The following is a 19,508-nucleotide window of genomic DNA, read 5'->3' on the forward strand; positions in this document are numbered from 1 at the left end:
TAGCTGTCCAAAACTAAAACGTGACCCGTCCAAATGGCGTGGCTTCATATTCTCTGCTAACTTTTATTTGGATTGTCCCCACCAGCACAGATGATCAAAGCTGTATAATAAAGCTCACAGCCAGTATGAATCAGGCTCCATGCAACTAAAAACAAAAGATAAATTTAATTATTTTCTTGGATTTGTTTTAAATATCAACCTATGGTTTGTAAGTATGTCCTGAAGCATTTTGTAAAAAGTGCTCAAATGAAATAGTCTTATTTTCAGCATAGTCAGGTATAAAAGGAAAGCCTGCTCTTCTCAACTGCATTTTTAAATTTATCACGTAAGTAATAATTTAAAAATAATTTTAATATACAGATTTTAAGTGTAGTTTGATGAATTTTGACAAATGCATATACATGCATAACTCACACTCAGATCAGCACATAGAATATTTTTTTATCGCCCTGTGAAGTGCCCTCATGCCTCTTTTAAGCCAGCCCTGCTCCACAGAGGCAGCCGCTGTTCTGACCCCTAGTAACAAAGATTCGTTCTACCCTTTCATAGAGGTAGAATTACACAGTATATTTGAAGAAATTATTTTTAGGTGAAAAAAAATTCAGAACTAATTTATAAGTATTCAGCCAGCAGAGATGGCAAAAAACAAATAGTGATCTTGTCATGATTGAATCGATGATCTGCGTGTTTACTATGGCGGCGGGGTCATACCACTGGAGTAGAACATAGTGGTGATGTCCTAACTTTAGTATATTTTATTTATTACTATTATTTAGAGAAATGGGAGTAGGGGAGGGGGTGGAGAGAGAGAGAGACTCTCAGACAGCCTCCACACTCAGCATAGAGCCCAAGGTGGGGCTTGATCCCACGACCCTGGGATCATGCAACACCTGAGCCAAAATCATGAGTCAGACGCTCAACCAACTGAACCACCCAGGTGCCTCTAATTTTCCTGTATATTGATACTTTAGTTACTTATGGTATTTCAAAACCTTTTTTAATAATTTTAATTTGCAATTTCCATTTCAGCGGATGAAATATTTGAGAGTGTAGGAGACCGCGAGCTGAGACAAATCTTTGAAGGACAGAATCGTATCCACCTTGAAATCAAGCAGCTGAACCGACAGTTAGATATGATTCTGGATGAACAGAGGAGATACGTCTCTTCCTTGACGGAGGAGATCTCTAAAAGAGGAGCCGCAATCCCAGGGCAGCACGGACAGGTGCGCTTTCCAGACACGCGTGTGAGCCTTAGGCAGCCTCATGGAGAAGCGGCAAGGAGAGGCTGTTGTGCAGTCTGTTTGTACAGAATCGGATTCTTTTGTTTTCCCTCCAGATCACTCAGCAAGAGCTGGATACTGTGGTGAACTCTCAGCATGAGATTCTGAGACAAGTCAATGAAGTGAAGTAAGTCTACAAAAGTAATGCCTGAGTGTTAAGTGATAAATTTATCCGAAATGCACGACTTCGCTCTGTATATATGCAAGCACATTATTATTGTAAGAATTCTGCGTGAGGATAAGAATCGTGTTGTAGATTTTTTTTTGATTCATTTTATAAATAGGGGAATGTAAAGTACAGGAACATGGATATTTAAAAAGTACCAATACCACTAAGTTTGCAAATTGTTCTAAGCCAGAAAAGGAAAAATGCTTTAGTATTGTACAAGAAAATATGTTTGTCACAGCTCCTTGACAGCCAGGACTATTCATACATTTCTAACATAACAAGAATGTATGTAATATATAAAAATTCTACGAAAAAGTGCTAGAAGAGTAAACATGCATAGGACCGTAGGGCTACAGCACGGGCATGCCTGATGCAGGACCTTTTTGATGGAATAAAACCATTTGGAAGGAAGCATGCCGTATGGGACGGCCTCTCTTTCTTTCCGTCTTGTCCGCTAAGAGAGACTGCACATAGTGTTGGAGCGAGAGGGGGTGCTGTGTCTGTGGAACTTTGATAAGTTTCTAAAAAGTTCACTTATGCAGATAATTAAGAGCTTTTGGTGCCTAGAAACAGCCAAAATGTTCCGTTTCATCAGCTAACACTTGAGAGCACTGCCCCAGCCAATACGGCCCTGGACAAACAAAGTGTCGCGGCGAGTTCTTTAGCACTGGAAAATTAAACAGTGTCAGGTTCACCAGAGGGTGATAATATCTACACGTAGAAATTAAAGGCAACCCAACGTATGACTGCACATTTGTACTTCTTTCCCTTGTACTCTTTGGCATTTTAAAAAATCTTTAGGATGCGAACGAACTCATGATTAGAATATATATTTATTACTCTAAAGGTATAGTTAAATTCTTTTAGAAATAGACTGGATCATGTAACATTATTTTAAAAGTCTTTATTTTGATATAATTTTAGACTTTGAACATTGTAAAAATAGTACAATTTCCGTATATCCTTCACCCACCTTCCCCTAACGTTTACACCTTATGTAACCACAGCACAGTTGTCTGAACTAAGAAATTCACATCAGTACAGTCCTGTTAACTAAACTAATGATCTTATTCAAATCTCACCTATTTCCCATGAATGCCTTGTTTCTGTTCCAGGGTCCTGTCCAGCAACATACATTGCAGTAGTTAGTTCTCTTCAGACTTTTGCAGTCTGAAATAGTCCATCTTCCCTGATCCTTCATGACCGTGACAGTTTGCACTGAGCAGTTATTTGGTCCACTGTCTCAGTTTGGGTTTGTCTGGTGTTTGCTCATGATTGGATGGAGGTTCTGCATTTTTGAGAAGAATACAACATTGTATCATGTTCATGAAGTCGGTGTGGCTTGTTGCTGTTGCTGTGATCACTTGGTTCTGGTGGTTATTTCTTGCTTTCTCTACTTTAAAGTTACTATGTTTCCCTTGGTGATTAATTATAATTTGGAAAAGATACCTTGAGGCAATGTAAATATGAAATATCCTCTTTTAGTTTAAACTTTTGCTTGCTAATTGTAGCATCCATTGATGTCTTGCCTGAAACAAGAACGAGATGTTTCCCAAATGCTAATTTTTTCCTGTTTTCCTTATTCCTTCCCATATATTTTTGGGAATTCTGAAAGGACCAGCTCTCTGTTCTCCTCCATTTATTTACTCAATAGTGATACCATATGGACTTACAGACATTCTGTGAATTACGGTCCAGGACTGTCATTTGTTGCTCAGATTGTTCAACTTTGATAATTCAGAACTCCTCCAGGTTGACTTCTGTGTTCTTTCAACAAGCCCCATCTTTTTTTAAAGCATTTCTTTACTTTCTGGTGCTACACTGTGTTTCAGGCTCATCTTGTATTTTCTGACCCAGCTCCAGAATCAACCCCTTCTTCAGTGAGCCCTGGTTCCTTTTACTGGAGAAAGGTATTTAGGAACCCTAGATCTGGGCACTAGGTGAGCTCATTACCACTGTGGTGCCGCTGCTTCTGGGCCAGCTCAGTAGACAGAGCTGTGGAATATATGAATGTGTAATAACCCACATGCACACGTGTATCTCTGTTTTTGTGCCCATCACTCTACATTTGTATTTTTAAAAAACCCTGAGATTATCCGCACACCTTGGATTCGGGTTGGACCAGACTGGACTGAACAGTAGTACAGAGTTGATTTTTACCTCGTCCTTTCCTTATTTGAAAATTTTTCTCCAAGAGGAAGAAACCTGCTTCTTCTTATCTATGATGTATGTACTTGTTTTAGTTAGTGTTCCGTAGTATGAAGTGGTTTCAGATTGTTACCTTCTGTCACTGTGAGAAACCTATTTACGGATGAATTTGTGTGAAGTTCCTTTTGCCTCTGGCTTTCCAATTTGTAATGCAGACCCTGTTTTCCAGACAGTTACTTACTTCAGTTCTCTTCTGCCCCACTCTCTCCAGTGTGGTTACAGTACGCATCTAGAAGAGAGTTAAATGTCTTTGTTAGCGTTTGTATTCTTCCTACAGCCTGGCTGATTTTCATTGTGTGTACTTTTGGTGTATGAAGGTATGTAAATACTATGTTCTGCGTGGTTCTAAGAATCGAAATGTATGTGTTTGCTGAAGTATCACCCCCTCTTCACCACTGCCACCCCATCCCCACTTGTCCCCTTCTTTCCAGCCTTTTCCCACCCACCCACTGTTGGTGACCTGTCCCATTAATTTCTAGTTCGTTCGTCCTGTATCTCTTCTGCACATGTGTGTTTCCTTAGGTCCCCTTCTTTCTTATGTGAATGGTAGCATACTCTAGGTACCCTTTTGTGCTTTGCTTGTTTCACTTAACAGGAGTACTCGAACATCTTAAGATTCAGTTAGTGGTCCGTAAATCCTAGTGGTCCGTGTTCATGAAGGGCGTATTTAGGGTAGTTAGCAATCCTTGTAAACTCCCACTTACCAATTGAGAACGAATGTCATGCATACCTTAAGTTAGTGTAAAATCTGAACTCGAGTTTCTAAATTTGTCCTCTACAGTGTTTTTCCTTCTGGATTAAGCTTCAGGAAAAACAATGTAAAGAGACAGGAAATACTTGTCTTTTATGGAAAAGGTGAGTTGTGTCTGTAGGAACTTTCATATCCTTAGGATTATAGAATTTTTTGAGCAGAAGGATGTGGTACAGCCCCCTAAAATTTACAGAAAAAGAAAAAAAGGCCCTGAGTGATAGAAGGTCACAACAGGAAACAGTCGGAACTAGTTTCCTGGTCTCCTTACTTTGAAGTGCTGTTTCCAGCGTGCCAGACAGCCTTGCCAATAGTTATTTTCCCTTTAGAAATGTTCAGACTTACGGAGAAGTTGAGCGTAAAAGCCTTCCCTCACGTCCCCATGCCCCAGGCTCAACAGTTGTTAATGACTGGCTGCTGTCAGCCTGAGCTCTTCACCATGCATTGCCTGGAGCAGCTTCGCCACGTTTTAGCGGCAGTAATGGCTGGAGCCCGAGTCCCTCATTTCCTTCGAGGACCTCAAGGTCGAGGTCGCTGAAAGGCGGCACTCTCTCCTCAGGTACCCTGTCCGGTTGAAAAGAATTTCTCCCATCACTTGTTTGTTATCCTGAAATACTCCAGGAAAGGCAGAATAAATACTTGACTCTTTTTTCCTTACCATTTCTCAAAATCCCGAGTTGGCGCCCTGGCACCCCGCAGGGTTAAATGATGAGGTCGTGAGGGGTGGGGTTTTTTTCTTTTCAACTCCTGGATTTTAACACTTTTGCCATTATGATCCATTAATCTTTACAAGTGATATTCAAAGGGTCTCATCTTCGGTCACTAGCAGCCCGGGTTAGCTCCTGTGTCCTTTTGACATAACCCCAGAACTCTGTCGTCTTTGATAGCTTCTTTTCTTTAAGGTGTAAGACTTTCCACGTCTCAGGGCAACCTGGCTGGCTCTGTCAGTAGAACTTGCGACTCTTGATCTCAGGGTCATAGGTTCAAGCCCCACATTGGACATGGAGCCTACTTTAAAAAAAAAAAAAAAAAGACGTTCCAGGTTTCTCTTGTACATTTCCATCCCACATGTGACAAAAGGCATTTATCTTTGGATCCCTTGTCTTTTTTAAAGTTTATTCATTTAGAGAATGAGAGTGCTCGCATGAGCAAGGGAGGGGCAGAGAGAAAGAATCCCAAGCAGGCTCCACCTTGTCAGGGCTTAAACTCACGAACTGGGAGATCATGACCTGAGCTAAAATCAAGAGTCGGATGCTTAACTGACTGATCCACTGGGGAACCCTTGGACCCTTGTCTTTTAATGGGACATGGTGTGTGTTATATAAAAAGTCTAGTGCTTATTGCTACTGGATTGTCATTGCTTCTAGGCCTTTTTTTTTTTTTTTAGTGGAAAACTCTACCCTCAATGAGGGGCTCAGACTCACAGCCCAGATATCAAGAGTCACATGCTTCACTGACTGAGCCAGCCAGGTGCTCCACTTCTAGACCTTTTCAATGAACAGAATTAGAAATGTTTTTCAATCTCTACCGTCTGTGTGTGTTGGTTTGTGTCATTTGTTAATTAGTTACATTTTTTAAATGTTGAATTCAAAGTATAAATGCTCTTTTCCATGAGTAGGCAGTGTTGAACATTTCATGTGTACTTTTACCTAATTTACTGAGTACCTGCTGCATTCTAAGGACTGTGCTAGACTTTTTTTTTTTTTTTTTTTTGAGAGAGAGAGAGCATTAGCAGGGAAGGGGCAGAAAGAGATGGAGAGAAAGGATCCCAAGCAAGCTCTGTCCTGCCATTGAGGAGCCCTCCACGGGGCTTGAACTTGCCAACTGTGAGATGGTGACCTGAGCTGAGATCAAGAATCAGATGTTTAACTGACTGAGCCACCCAGGCACCCCTTGTGTAAATATTCTCACATATTCTCTGGGACCTTGCTCTTTTTAAAAAAAAATTTTTTTAAGTTTTATTTATTTTTGATACAGAGCGAGACAGAGCATGAGAGGGGGAGGGGCAGAGAGAAAAGGAGACAGAACTGGAAGCAGGCTCCAGGCTCTGAGCTAGCTGTCAGCACAGAGCCTGACTCGGGACTCAAACCCAAAACATGAGATCTGACCTGAGCCGAAGTAGGAGGCTTAACCGACTGAGCCACTCAGGTGCCCCTGGGACCTTGCTCTTAACTCCCCTTTTCTGTGCCTTCAGCCCGACCCCGTAATGCAATACTTCGAGTGCTTCGCTACCTTTATTCATTCCTGATCATCACATCGGCTCACCCAGCATATGCCCCTCTGCTCAGGCCTGTGACCCAGGCCCCCACCACTGGCTCCGCTTTGCCTCTAGTCCGCTCTGGATCCCGCGCTTTCTGCCACTGCTGACCCTTGTTCCACCAGTGATTCTGTGTCTTCTGCCTTTAACCTTCCCTCGGTGCCGCTTCCATTTCTAAGTGGGTTTGCTTTTCCAGTAGTTAAAACTAATGAAAATAAAGCAAATCTTTAATTGACGCTTTTTAACTGTTGCTTCTCTTTTTCCTTCTTTTTTATCCGAGTTTCTAAGAGTACACCAAACCGCCTGTCATCACTGCCAAACTGCGGTGCTCTGCCTTCTGTCTCGTCTTCCCTGAGAAGGGCTTCCTGTGGTGGCCGCACTCCCGCGCCCCTGTCACCGGACGTGGTTCCAGTCCGGCCCCTCTGCTGGTTCAGCCTTCTCCACTCTTGGCTCCTCCTTAAGTCACCCCTGAAAGGGTGTGCTTCTCTGGGGCTCTCCAGCCCTCTCTCTCACGTCAGGGACGTGACCTGTCCCCTCCCTCCACCAGTCCCACCACCGTGGGACCCTGGTCACCCTCCATACCCTGCTCTCAGGACCCTGCGGGGAGGAGCCCCCTCTTCGTGGTGCTCTGAGCGCCAGACGCCTCCCTGAGGTGGCTCTCCGGCCAGACCACAGGTCCGCAGGGCAGGAGCTCACGTTTCTCTCAATTCCTGTCCCCAAAAATTGCCTGGCTCACACCACCTACCAAGTCTACGTTAGCACGATCGACAGGGGAACAAAGGAGTGGCTGACGGGAACATGTTAAGTGATTCGGTCTTTGTTCTTACAAAGATGCTTACACGTGAGCAAGTGCAGGTCCTGAGAAGCGGTATTCGTCACTGCGGATACGCGAGGAAGTTCTGTCTTCTAGGATACTTGCTGCTCGCTAAGTATTTAGCTATATTAAAATAAGTCCTTAATTTGAGTTTTTAATTTTAATTTTAATTTTTTAAGATTTTTTTCCCCTTAATTTGAGTTTTGATGGAAGAGCTTAGACTCACATGAGTTTTCTCAAGCATGTGTGTCATTAAGAAATTTTAATCAACACATGACATTCAGGAAGCACTTGAGATATTTTGTAACGAGATTTAAAGTCTTCCTTGTTCATATAAGTCTAACATAATTTTTGGAGATCAATTATACTTAATATTCAGCCTGACCTACTGTTATTTCTAAGTAATTCTGAGATTTGAGTTCACCTTTTTTGTTTTCTTCCAGCAGAGCTTTTCCTTTTTATTATTTTTTATTTTTTTTAATTTTTTCTTTTCTTTACTTGTGTGTTTCTCTTTTTTTTAATTAAAAAAATTTTTTTCCTCCAAAGTTTTATTTAAATTCTAGTTAGTTAACATACAGTGTAATGTTGGTTCCAGGAGTAGAATTTAGTGATTCATCACTTACTACTATACCCAGTACTCATCACAACAAGTGCCCTCCTCAATGCCCATCACGTATCTGGCCCATCCCCCTCCTCTCCTCCCTTCCAGTAACCCTGAGTTTGTTCTCTATGGTTCTGTTTCTTATGATTTGCTGCCTTATTTTTCTTCCCTTTCCTGTTTTATTTCTTAATTCCACATATGAGTGAAATTATTTGGTATTTGTCTTTCTCTGACTTACTGCATTTAGCACAATATTCTCGCTCCATCCACATCATTGCAAATGGCAAGATTTCATTCTTTTTCTTTTTATGGCTGAGTAATGCGCCATTGTGTGTGTGTGTCTGTGTCTGTGTGTGTATACACACACATATACGTATACCCACATCTTCTTTATTCGTTCATCAGTCAGTCCATGGATATTAGGCTCTTTCTGTAACATGGCCATTTTCAATAATGCTGCTATAAACATCGGGGTATATGTATCCCTTCAAATCAGTGCGTTTTTATCCTTTGGGCAGATCCCTAGTAGTGCAATTGCTGGGTCATAGGGTAGTTTTATTTTTAAGTTTTTGAGGAAGCTCCATACTGTTTTCCAGAGTGGCTGCACCAGTTTGCATTCCCACCAGCAGTGTAAGAAGGTTCTCCTTTCTCCACATCCTCACCAACATCTGTTGTTTCCTGTGTTGTTAATGTTAGCCCTTCTGACAGGTGTGAGGTGATATCCCATTGTAGTTTTGATTTGTATTTCCCTGATGATGAATGATGTTGAACATCTTTTCATGTGTCTGATAGCCATCTCAATGTCTTCTTTGGAAGAATGCCAGTTCATGTCTTCTCCTCATTTTTTAACTGGAAAAGCTTTTAGTTTTTAAACTACATTTTACTCCAAGGAAAGTTAGATAAGTTATTTATTCATTTATCCAAATTAAACTATAACTGTCAAAGTCATTGTCAGGAAATCAGAGCCATGCACCCTATTCCTGGGGAGCATGTGCCCAACAAGGAAGATAATCTCCTTATAGATACAAAGAAGAAATGTGTGTGTGTGTGTGTGTGTGTGTGTGTGTGTGTGTGTGTGTTTAGGGTGTGGCTGCATTTGACATTGAAGGCTCACGGGAAGGAGAATACAGAGGAAGGTAGCCATTTGAACTAGGCTTTCCATTTTAGATGTTGCTCTTGGAGGGAGGGGTCAGAACTGACAAAAGCATCATGGACCAGAGGCTTAAAGTGAAAGACATCTTCAGGAAACAACAGGAGCCTAGACATAAAACAGAGCATTAGGAGATGGAGTTAGAAAGATGAGCTACAAAGAGGTTATGGAGTCCCATAAGGATTTTTAAAGACTCTGGCCGTTTTCAAACATACACAGAAGTAGAGAGATTAGCGTAGTGAACCCCTGCATATCCATCAGCTTGCCCGTCCATTCTTATTTTACTTACCACGTCCCAAACCCCCTAGACCTGGGGGGATATAATACAAATGTTAATAACATAAACCTCTTGCCACCTACAGAGCTTTTTAAGTAAAATAACCTGACATTTTCGGGTAACTTGAAATTCATAAATTTTCCTTTCTTCCTTAGTAAATAGTTTTGTTATATTTCTGCCATCATTTAAAACAACAACAACAACTTTGTAGTCTCTCACTAGCATGTTCAAACTCATAACCGAAGGTCACACTTGGTGTTCAAACTCTTTATCTTACGTCTAACAGTGGAAGCACATCTTACAGGGAGATTGTATTTGATGTCATGGTGTCAAGTAAAACATTCTGTGAGGTCAGAATTACTCTCCCAAAAGACACCACATCAGAGACTGCCACACCGGTGTGTCAGACAGCCAGCTTCTCCTCCTTATTTGACACTGGTGCTTCTCTCGTTGGGTTCTAGCCGGAGTCCTAGGTTTGTATAAAGTGCGGTATGATGGAACTGCATGGAGAAATAGGTAGAATACATTTGTCTTGGGGTCCCTAAGGCTACCCCCTGGTTCTGTGATTTCCTAGAAGTGCTCATGGTTGTGATTTTTTATAGTGAAAGGCTAGGAAATAAAATCAAGGATGAGAGGCGTACGCCTGGCGTGGGGTCCAGAAGAAACCAGGGTCTCTCATGTACGGTTGCATGAACCGTGCTCATTCCTTCCAGTGGCGACGGGTGACAGGCACACAGCGTTGCCAGCCCAGGGAGGGCCCCCAGGCCTGAGTGTCCAGGATTTAGGGGTCAGTCACATAGGCCTGGCACACTCCTATAACTGACCTTAACCCCTCAGTCTCGACTCCCTCTAGAGGTCAGACCGTTACCGCCGCCTCAGCCCCGTGCAAACAAAAACATAAATCACACTATTAACATAAACCATCTGGCGTGGTCCAAGGCTCCAGGTAGACAAGGATACCCCTGTTAGGTAAGATTTCAAAGGCCAGTCCTAAAAACCTTTGGAATATGCAGGGTTTGTGCAGCCCAGGCCTGATGAGTTAATCCTTTATTGCACAACATTAAACCCTTAGATTTAAGTCCATTCAGAGGATCACCCATCACTGGGGCTCAGTCAGTAAACATCTGACTCTTTGGTTTCGGCTCAGGTCATGATCTCATGGTTCATGGAATCGAGCCCCACATCGGCCTCTGTGCTGACATCACAGAGCCTGCTTGGGATTCTCTCCCTCCCTGTCTCTCTGCCCCTCCCCCTATTCACGCACTCTCTCTCTCTCAAAATAAATAAACATTTTAAGAAAAAAGAGTATCACCTATTATGTTATTCAGTATACATTTATGATACTGGTTTTAACACACATTATTTAGCGGTATTCCCCATGTGGCTATTTTTACACGATCTGTGTAGTGAAAGAAAGGCATAATGTTAAGTTGTAGTTTTGTAAATTATTTTCCAACCTTGAAGACAGCTCTGTTTCAGCTTAACGATAACCTATCACCATCGAACCAACTAGGAAAGCTCTATTTCAAAATACTAATTTTTTAAAAATAATCTACCATATTGGGCTTAGGAATATATTTAGCCACTTGAAATGTGTGACTGAAAAAACCATTTTCCTCGCAGTCTTGTCTCAGGGGATCTTCTGTTTCAGGAACTCGCTGAGTGACACCGTCAGACTGGTCAGCGGCCTGCAGCATCCCGGGTCTGCAGGGGGGGTTTATGAGTCCACGCAGCACTTCAACGATATCAAAGAGCACCTTCACATAGTAAAGCGGGACATCGATAACTTAGTGCAGCGAAATATGGTAAGCTCTTTTCCGTCTACTTTATCATTGTCAGCCTTCCTTAGTTAGAAAAGGAAGAACACATATTTATTTTATTTTATTTTTATTAAGTTTTTTTTTAAACATTTACTTTTGAGAGACAGAGACAGAGTGCAAGTGGGGGAGGGGCAGAGAGAGAGGGAGACACAGAGCTGAGCTGTCCGCACAGAGCCCGATGCGGGGCTCAAACCCACAGACTATGGGAGCATGACCTGAGCTGAAACTGGACGCTTAACTGACTGAGCCACCCCGGCGCCCCAGGAGGAACACATATTCTACTGAAAATATCTTAGTACTAATTAATTGGTACTAGTGTTCATTTTTAATATTCAAGGTGAAATTATTCCATATGATCCAAATGTCTTTTGTTCCATGCTCCCATGCCCTACTGAACAGAATTTTTTGAAAAAATACTTGCTGTTCCTGTCATTGTAGCCATCATAATTTCTGGCTTTTTTCCTAGATTCTTTCTGCAAATTTTCTTTTAGAAAAAGTTCTTATTTTCAGCAATGATATCAGATAAACAGCTTAAAAAATGGTGACTCTCTCTTGATCCTTCCCCGAGACGCCCAGGTGCCGGGTCGCCCGTGCATCTCTGCCTGGGCCGTGGGGCAGCGACGGGCTGGCTGCAGGCCCTTCTCAGGCGAGACCCTTCTTTTGTCCAACGACTTCTCCTGTCGTTCTTTTGTCTTTTGGGGGAGGAGGTGGGGAGGGGGTTATTTTACTTTGTTAGGCCTGTGTTTTAAGTATAAACCCCAGGTATGTGTTTAGAGATTGGCCATACCTGTAAAAATAGGTAGCACGTTTTCCAAGCTTGATGCGCACAACAGACGACACCAGACGACGGGCAGACGGGCCGTGCTGCTGCTCTCTCCTCGCCCGCCGGCACTCAGACCCCTTCCCGGCTCACACGTGCTTGTAGCGCTCGCCTCCTCCTCTTGTGACCCAACTTCCCCAAAATGACCGCGACTAAAAGCTCAATGTGAAACAACCCTATTAAACACGTGCTGGAGAAACGGATGGCGTCCGTGGGGAGAGCTTGTCCGGGGCGCCTGGGTGCCTCAGGCCCTTAAACTGGTGACTCTGATCCCAGCTCGGGTCATGGCCGTACAGGTTGGGAGTTTGAGCCCCACGTGACTCTGCTCTAGCAGTGCCGAGCCTGCTTGGGACTGTGTCTCTCTCCCTCTCTCTGCCCCTCCCCTGCTCGTGCTCTCGCCCTCCCTCTTAAAATAAATATATATTTTTTAATTATTAAAAAAAAAAAAAGGAAAAGCTCGTGCCATATAGGAAAAGATGCCCAAGCTGCTTGTATAATGAGAGAAATGAATTGTGGGGGCTGTAGTTTATCCATCCTTTGTTTCTTGCTATAAGCAGAAACCGTTAGGAAATGTTCCTCTTCTTCTCCAGGCGGTAACACAGTAACACGGTGGACGTGTCTCCCTTCTCCGCATGGCCAGTGTAGCATGCAGACCGTCCTGGCTGCTTTTACAGCCCCACACGCCCTGTCATGTGACTGTGTCATCGTTTACAGGACAGTTTCTCATGAGAAGTCTGTCAATCTTTTTTTTTCTGTGCCGAATGTGTCTTTCTCTGCTTTTAAGATTTTTAATCTAATACTGATTTTCAGCAGTTTGATTATGATATGCTTTACTTTTGTTTTTCTTCTGCTTGGGGCTTAATATCTTGGCTCTATGCATTTATAACTGTCTTTAATAGGGAAAGTTTTTAGCCATGTTTCTTTCAGGGTTTTTTTTTCCGTTAGACTTTTTCTTTTCTTTTTTTTCTTTTAATGTTTATTTGTTTACTTTGAGGGGAGGGGGAATTCTAAGCAGGCTCCACACTGTCATCTTAGAGCCCAACACAGGAATCAAAATCAAGAGTCATGGGGGCGCCTGGGTGGCTCAGTTGGTTAAGCGTCCAGCTCCGGCTCTGATCATGATCTCACAGTTCATGGGTTCGAGCCCTGCATCGGGCTCTGTGCTGACAGCTCAGAGCGTGGAGCCTGCTTCAGATTCTGTGTCTCCCTCCCTCTCTGACCCTCCCCTGCTCACGCTCGCTCTCTCTATCTCTCAAAAATAAATAAAAAACATCAAAAAAGAAAGTTTTAAGAGCCAGACATTTAACCAACTGAGGTGCTCAAGTGCGCCTCTCTTAGACTTTTTCTAGTTGTGAATCACTTCTGTTGCTACGTCTTCAGGTTTATTGATGTTTTCTTCTGCAGCGTCTAATGTACTGTTAATCTCCGCCAGAGTATCTTTTTGTTTGTTAGTCTCTGGAAATTCCATTTAGGTCCCTTTTTTATATCTTTCTTCATCATGTTTCTATTTTTCTCTACATTCATAAGCCCAGAGATCAGGTTTGCAGTATGTTTTAATGTCTTTCTTGTGTAATTCCATCATTGTCATTTCTGGGTCTTATTTTTTCTGATTAATTTTTCTCATAAGACTGGGTCAAATTTTCTTCTTTGCACACCTCGTAATTTTTCATTGGACGCTGAGCATTTCTACTTTTATGTTACTGGCTGTCGGATTTTGTTGTCTTCCTTTAAATAGTATCCGACTTCGTTGCGGTCTGTAGTTAAGCTGTGGGGATTAGTCTGATCTCTACAAGGCGTGCCTTGTAAGCTTCGTGAGGGTGGGCCTGGCTAGGATTTCTCAGTCCCAGCACCAGTGCTGTTTTGCACCACATGCTTTTTTGCGTGGGAAACGGTTCTGTGTGCTACCGGCCTCTGTGCCCTGGGTGCCAGCAGGACATCCCAGCCACGACGCTCCAGATGTCTTCAGACATGGCCGGACGTTCTCTGGCCAAATAAAGCTGCTGCGGGTTGAGAACCGCTAGTCTAAGCCACTACAGTGGCTTCCCTGGCTGGCTGCTGGGAGAACACACCGTTCCAGCCCTTTCCGTGAGCTCTGGGAATTGTTTGGCCTCTTGCTGTGAGGAGTTCTTTCCTAGCCCTGTGGAGTTTTACAGCACGCACGTGCAGATTAGATTCAGCTGAAGATGTGAGGGGCTCCTCTGCAAACCTCAGAGATTTCCATCTCTGCTGTCGCCTCTTTCCCTATTCTGTCACATGCAGCCACCTTCGCCTCCCGAAACTGCAGTCCCGGGCTTCTCAACTCGGTAGGACCCCTCACCTCTCCCCGGGGGCCCTCGCCGTGCGGCAGGATCTACCTCCGGGCCCCTGCCTGCGGCCAGTGTTAGTAAACAGCGGTTTCATATACTTTGTCTCGTTTTCTAGTTGTTCAGGGCGCGAGAGCTGTTCCTAGTCGGCCCTTCAGAGGTGGAAGCAGAGCATGCTCCTCCCTCCTGTGATGTGTTATATGGAGCATTTATAATAACCTTTCAGGAACTGTTTTAGTTTCCATTTTAATGTCTTCTCTGATCCATGGGTTTATTTTTTTAATTAAAAATATTTTTGTATGTTTAAGAGAGAGCATAAGCAGGGGGGGAGGGAGGGGGAGACACAGAATCCTAAGCAGCTCCAGGCTCTGAGCTGTCAGCACAGAGCCCAGTGTGGGACTCGAACTCACAAACCAGGAGATCATGACCTGAGCCAAAGTCCAATGCTTAACTGACTGAGCCACCCAGACACCCCTGATCCATAGGTTTAAAGTTGTCTTTCTTTGGCCTTTTCTTGCCCCTAAAATGCTGATCCCGTAATTTCTTACTATCTTGTTTGCTGCCTTTGCCTGCAGATAGGTGGTTTTTTTGTTAGTTTGATTTTTGTTTTTGTTTTTTGTAGTTAAGGGAGAGAGCATGTGTGAGCAGGGAGAGGGGCAGAGGGAAAGAAAGAGACTCTCAGTCAAGCTCCATGTCCCACACGGAGCCTGACTCGGGGCTCGATCCCATGATTCAGGCTCATGACCTAGGCTGAAATCAAGAGTCGGGTGCTCAGCTGAGGCGCCCACAGGCGGGTGTTCCTCTTAGAGTGGACTTGTTTCTAGGTCTGCTGATTGCCTTCTGCGAGGCAGTTGGTCCATAATGTGTAGTGCACCTTCCCAGAAGGCCTAATACCAGATTTCTAAAAACTCTATTTCCTATTGTTCTTTAGGAAAGAAAATTAATGTGTTAAATAACTTCCCGAGGTCGTTAGCTAGTATGTGGCAGAAGGGAAGAACTTAGGTCTTTAGCAGGTAATCTTGTCTCCTTTATGTTTTTAGATACTATCTGTCTTAACTGTATTTTTATGTATGTGTTGGATATATTTTTTTAAGTATGACTTAATAGTTTTCTTACTGATTATGACCTTTCATCCGAAGCATTATCGTCTGTTCCCTTAGTTCTGTGTGAAGTTATTTTCCCCCAGCTTCAGCCTGTGTTGCAATGGCTAGGTTGATGCTGCGGGTACATATGTACAGATGTAAACCCCTGAGAACTCATCGTCACTAAGGAAGATGCGAGCCAGATGGCAGTGCGTTAGTGACCGGAGCATGAAGTGGAGGCCGTCCGGTATCAGCTGCTCTGTCAGAAAGTTCAGGGACCGCGGCTTCTGGCTGGCTCGGTCAGAAGAGCAGGCGACTCTTGATCTTGGGGTCATGAGTTTGAGCCCCACATTGGGTGTAGAGATTACTAAAAATAAATAAATAAATGAACTTAAAAAGGTAGTAAACGTTAGAGGGGTAGAAGATATTTATAGTATGAAATACTTGAGTTTATGCAGCTAACCATGAATTGTATAAAGATTGCACATTTACTTTTTCTAAAATACTAGGCTGACTAACGGTAACAGAAAGTTCCTTGCCTTGCAGCCATCAAATGAAAGACCAAAATGCCCAGAACTGCCACCATTTCCATCGTGTTTATCCACGATACACTTTGTAATATTTGTAGTGGTGCAAACGGTGTTATTCGTCGGTTATATCATGTATAGGTAAGTCTGTAAAGTGTAACTCAGCGTTTTTCTGTATTTAATTTTAAATAGTCAGAGTTATCAATGCGCTTAACAGAGCCTTCAGTACTTACAGAATTCGGTGTACACGAAGCAGAGACTATTTCTGGTCCGGGTCAGTCACGAGGGAGGCGTGTATAGAATGTACGCTTATCTCGATGCGTCTTCTACTTCAAAAGACTGCATTGCAATTTTAAGCAGTCCTGTTCTTTCTGAAGTAAAATATACAGAACTTTCACTTTTCTTTCTTTCTCTTTTTTCCTTAGGACTCAGCAAGAAGCAGCTGCCAAAAAATTCTTTTGACCACCATTTTCATATGTGCACATCACGTATGTGTGTACACAATGTTGTCTTTTTGAGGGAATTTAAATATTTAAATTGCTTCATAGTCTAAATTATTAAATTTTGTATAAAATAACTTTAAACATTGATTTGCAGTAAGAATAAACCTTAAAAACAAAGACAACCACATGTAAATTTGTGCATAGTACATAAATCTATTTAAATTGCAGTGAATTTCTGGCCAGTAGAATACAGCCACTGAACAGAATATTGATTAAAAAAAAAAAAGATGGTAAATAATAGAAACCGGGGGCACCCCTCCAAATGTGAAAGTCCCCCCTACGTCTCCCGTGTTGGAGGTTTCTTTATTTAGCCTAAAATACACTTGCCCTCCTGCCCCCCAGACTCTGCGGTCTGAGAGTCCCACATCATGTCCATTGTGTAACCAGAGACTTTTCTTAGAGGTCAGAGCCCCCTACTCTGTGACCCAGTCCTGCAGGCCTTTAATGCCATTCCCTTTGAAATCAAAGAATATTTTGTCTGAGAGCTTTAGGATCTAGAAAATAGGCTTCAGAATGTTGAAGTATTTTGCCCTCCGATTATCCAGGATACATTTCACTTTTAAAGGGAATTTCGGAAGAAAATGAAGAGCTGCTCTTTGCCTGGAAACCCACTGAGGTGGCATCGTTCCTCTGATGCTGGTTTTCCGAGGCCCCCTTCCGCCCGGGGATGTGTTCGTTCCGTGACCGTCGCTCGCGTTCCCGAATGCCTCTGTTGCAACAGTGTCAGTTCAAGATTATGAAAATGATTTTTGTGTTTATTTGTAACTTACGGAACTTATTTCTCCTGTGTTGTACGGTGTGTAAGTCCAGCTTCGACTGCCTAACCTGAGGATAAAGCTCACAAAACCCTCTATGTTTTGGTTAACATTACGCCATATAGTCTGGTATCATGTAAATCAAGGAGGCTGTAGTAGATTCTTAAGTCGTCTTTGGACATAGTTCTAAGTAGTCTCGAAACGGTCAAGGACACTTTCAAATGCAGACCTCGTGTTTTCACTGCTGATGTAGACCTATTTCTTACTGCTTCAAAATGCTCTCTAAGTAGTTATCTGTCCTTTGTCACAGAAGCCAACATAATGCTGTGTTATCAAACAGCACTGTTGGATTCCTGCAGACCTTCGTGAATTTGCTCTCAAAGTCATTCACAGCCTGAGCGGACTGCCTGGCGTCTCCGCGCGCCCGCTCCGTGCTGTGCGCGCGCCGGCCTAGCCTTGCTCTCCAGATTCGCGCTCGTCCTGGAATGCCCAACGAGAATGTTCTCGTGACCACCCTCTCCGCTCCGGCCACTTGGCCAGAGAACATGCTTCTGTGGTGGGTCTGCTGGGTGGTAGTAACATTCTGAAATTGGTGTGTCAGAGACATCGTCACACAATTTGCTCTTAATCTGTGAAAAAACACGAACAAAAAACCACCCGAAGAACATGTAAGTTGTGGGCCGTGAAAGGCGGGAAGGCCTCTTGAGGTGAAAGGCTGTAGCCTGTCCCGTGTCACACGCGCCCGAGCGTCCGGCAGGAAAACCAGAGGCGCGTCCGCCGCGTGCGGAGGGGCCCGGCCCGGGGAGCGCGTGAATCTCTCTCTCTTTTCCTTAGTCATCTTGAAAATCCTGTCGGAAAGCAGTTTGCACAGGCTCTTCGTCATATTATTTGAAATTCGGTTTCTTTTCCTCAGAATCACAGACGTTATGTAGTTTCATTTCTGAAGAAAGATATTCGCTCTGTGGAGAAATCCGTCACTGCCAGGATCCTCTCATTTCTGTACTGTTTTGTGTAACTGAATTTGTTGACTTCTCTCACACCAGCAAGTATTTTCCAGGTGCCTTGGATGAAAACAAAATTGATTTTAAATTTTTAGTGTAACTCATTGTGCTTCTGATGCCACTTTAAAAAAAAATCCAGTTACACAATGGTTACTGCTTTTACTTAGTGTGTCTGTGTGTTCTCTGATTGTTGGAATGTTTTATTCAGCTCGAAACTTCCCTGTGAAGTCACAGACAACAAAAGGTGTTTTGTTAGGTATTAAAGGGGCATCAGCGTTTCTCAAAGTGTGGTCTGTGGACCGTCTGGGTCCTGGTGGTCTGTGAAGAACACGGAGGCCGGGGCTCCGTGCTAAGCCGCCCAATCAGAACTCAGGGGCGGGGCTTCCGAAGGTCGTTTTCAGCAAGCACCTCGGGTGATTCTGAGCACACTGACGTCTGAGAACCACTAAGATGAGGAGTGCAAAAGTGTAAGCCTTTAGTTGGTTTACAGCTGAGCTGAGAGCGTAATGGAACATTTTCAGCATCAGTGACATTAGCCAATGAGCGCTGATTCTTTTATATGTAACAATGTTCTTTTTACTAAAACTCTTGGTTTATTAATAACGATACACCAAACCAGATCGTTGCCCGTAGCTCTTGGTACTTTGGTTGACGGCTTTTAAACGCATGAAATCATCCGATCGGTGTTAGGCCGTGAAAACTCCCACCTCAGAGTCTGCCTGCTACCGCTCTTTGCTTTCCCGATTGCAAATTTTGTGGCATTTTATCTCAGACAATTGTACTTTTTGATAACTTGGGGAAAACGGAAATTACTTGAATAAGGGATTGCCTGACCCAATGCATTGCAGATATACAATCTTTGTAAAGAATTTAAATAACAGTTGTGAATATTAAGATGTGATTATCTTTTCCTGTTCGTGTACTTAACTGCAGGGAGATAGTGAACACACAACTATGTGGATTTTTTTATTTATAAGATCTAATGTAAAATCACCACTTGCAACTTTTTAGACCTGTATGTTTGCCTGTTTAATATATTTCTTTTAAAGTTTAAAAGGGTTTTCTATCCACTGTTAATTTCAATTGGGTAACATTTTGTCAAGTGTTTTATTTCTGATTGTTATTTGACGCTAGCTGAAATTCAAGAAATGACATTGACCTTACTCAAATAAAGAAATATTTTAGTAAATTTA

General features: G+C 43.0%; 1 protein-coding gene across 2 annotated transcripts in view; it reads left to right on the forward strand.

Annotated features, from left to right (window-relative positions):
• Nucleotides 1–19,508, forward strand: part of LMAN1 (lectin, mannose binding 1) — a 33,508-nt gene extending 14,000 nt beyond the window's left edge. Inside the window, exons 9-13 of one of the 2 annotated variants that reach the window (XM_029922417.1) lie at nt 1,030–1,223; nt 1,337–1,407; nt 11,156–11,309; nt 16,076–16,197; nt 16,482–19,508. In XM_029922417.1, the coding sequence (XP_029778277.1) occupies nt 1,030–1,223; nt 1,337–1,407; nt 11,156–11,309; nt 16,076–16,197; nt 16,482–16,518 (578 nt within the window). In that variant the 3' untranslated portion in view covers nt 16,519–19,508. Of the gene's footprint in view, nt 1–1,029; nt 1,224–1,336; nt 1,408–11,155; nt 11,310–15,378; nt 15,628–16,075; nt 16,198–16,481 lie in introns of those variants that run through there. The other variant, XM_029922418.1, reaches the window with a different exon arrangement.

Source organism: Suricata suricatta, chromosome 14 (genome assembly GCF_006229205.1).
Source record: "Suricata suricatta isolate VVHF042 chromosome 14, meerkat_22Aug2017_6uvM2_HiC, whole genome shotgun sequence".
Taxonomy (NCBI): domain Eukaryota; kingdom Metazoa; phylum Chordata; class Mammalia; order Carnivora; family Herpestidae; genus Suricata; species Suricata suricatta.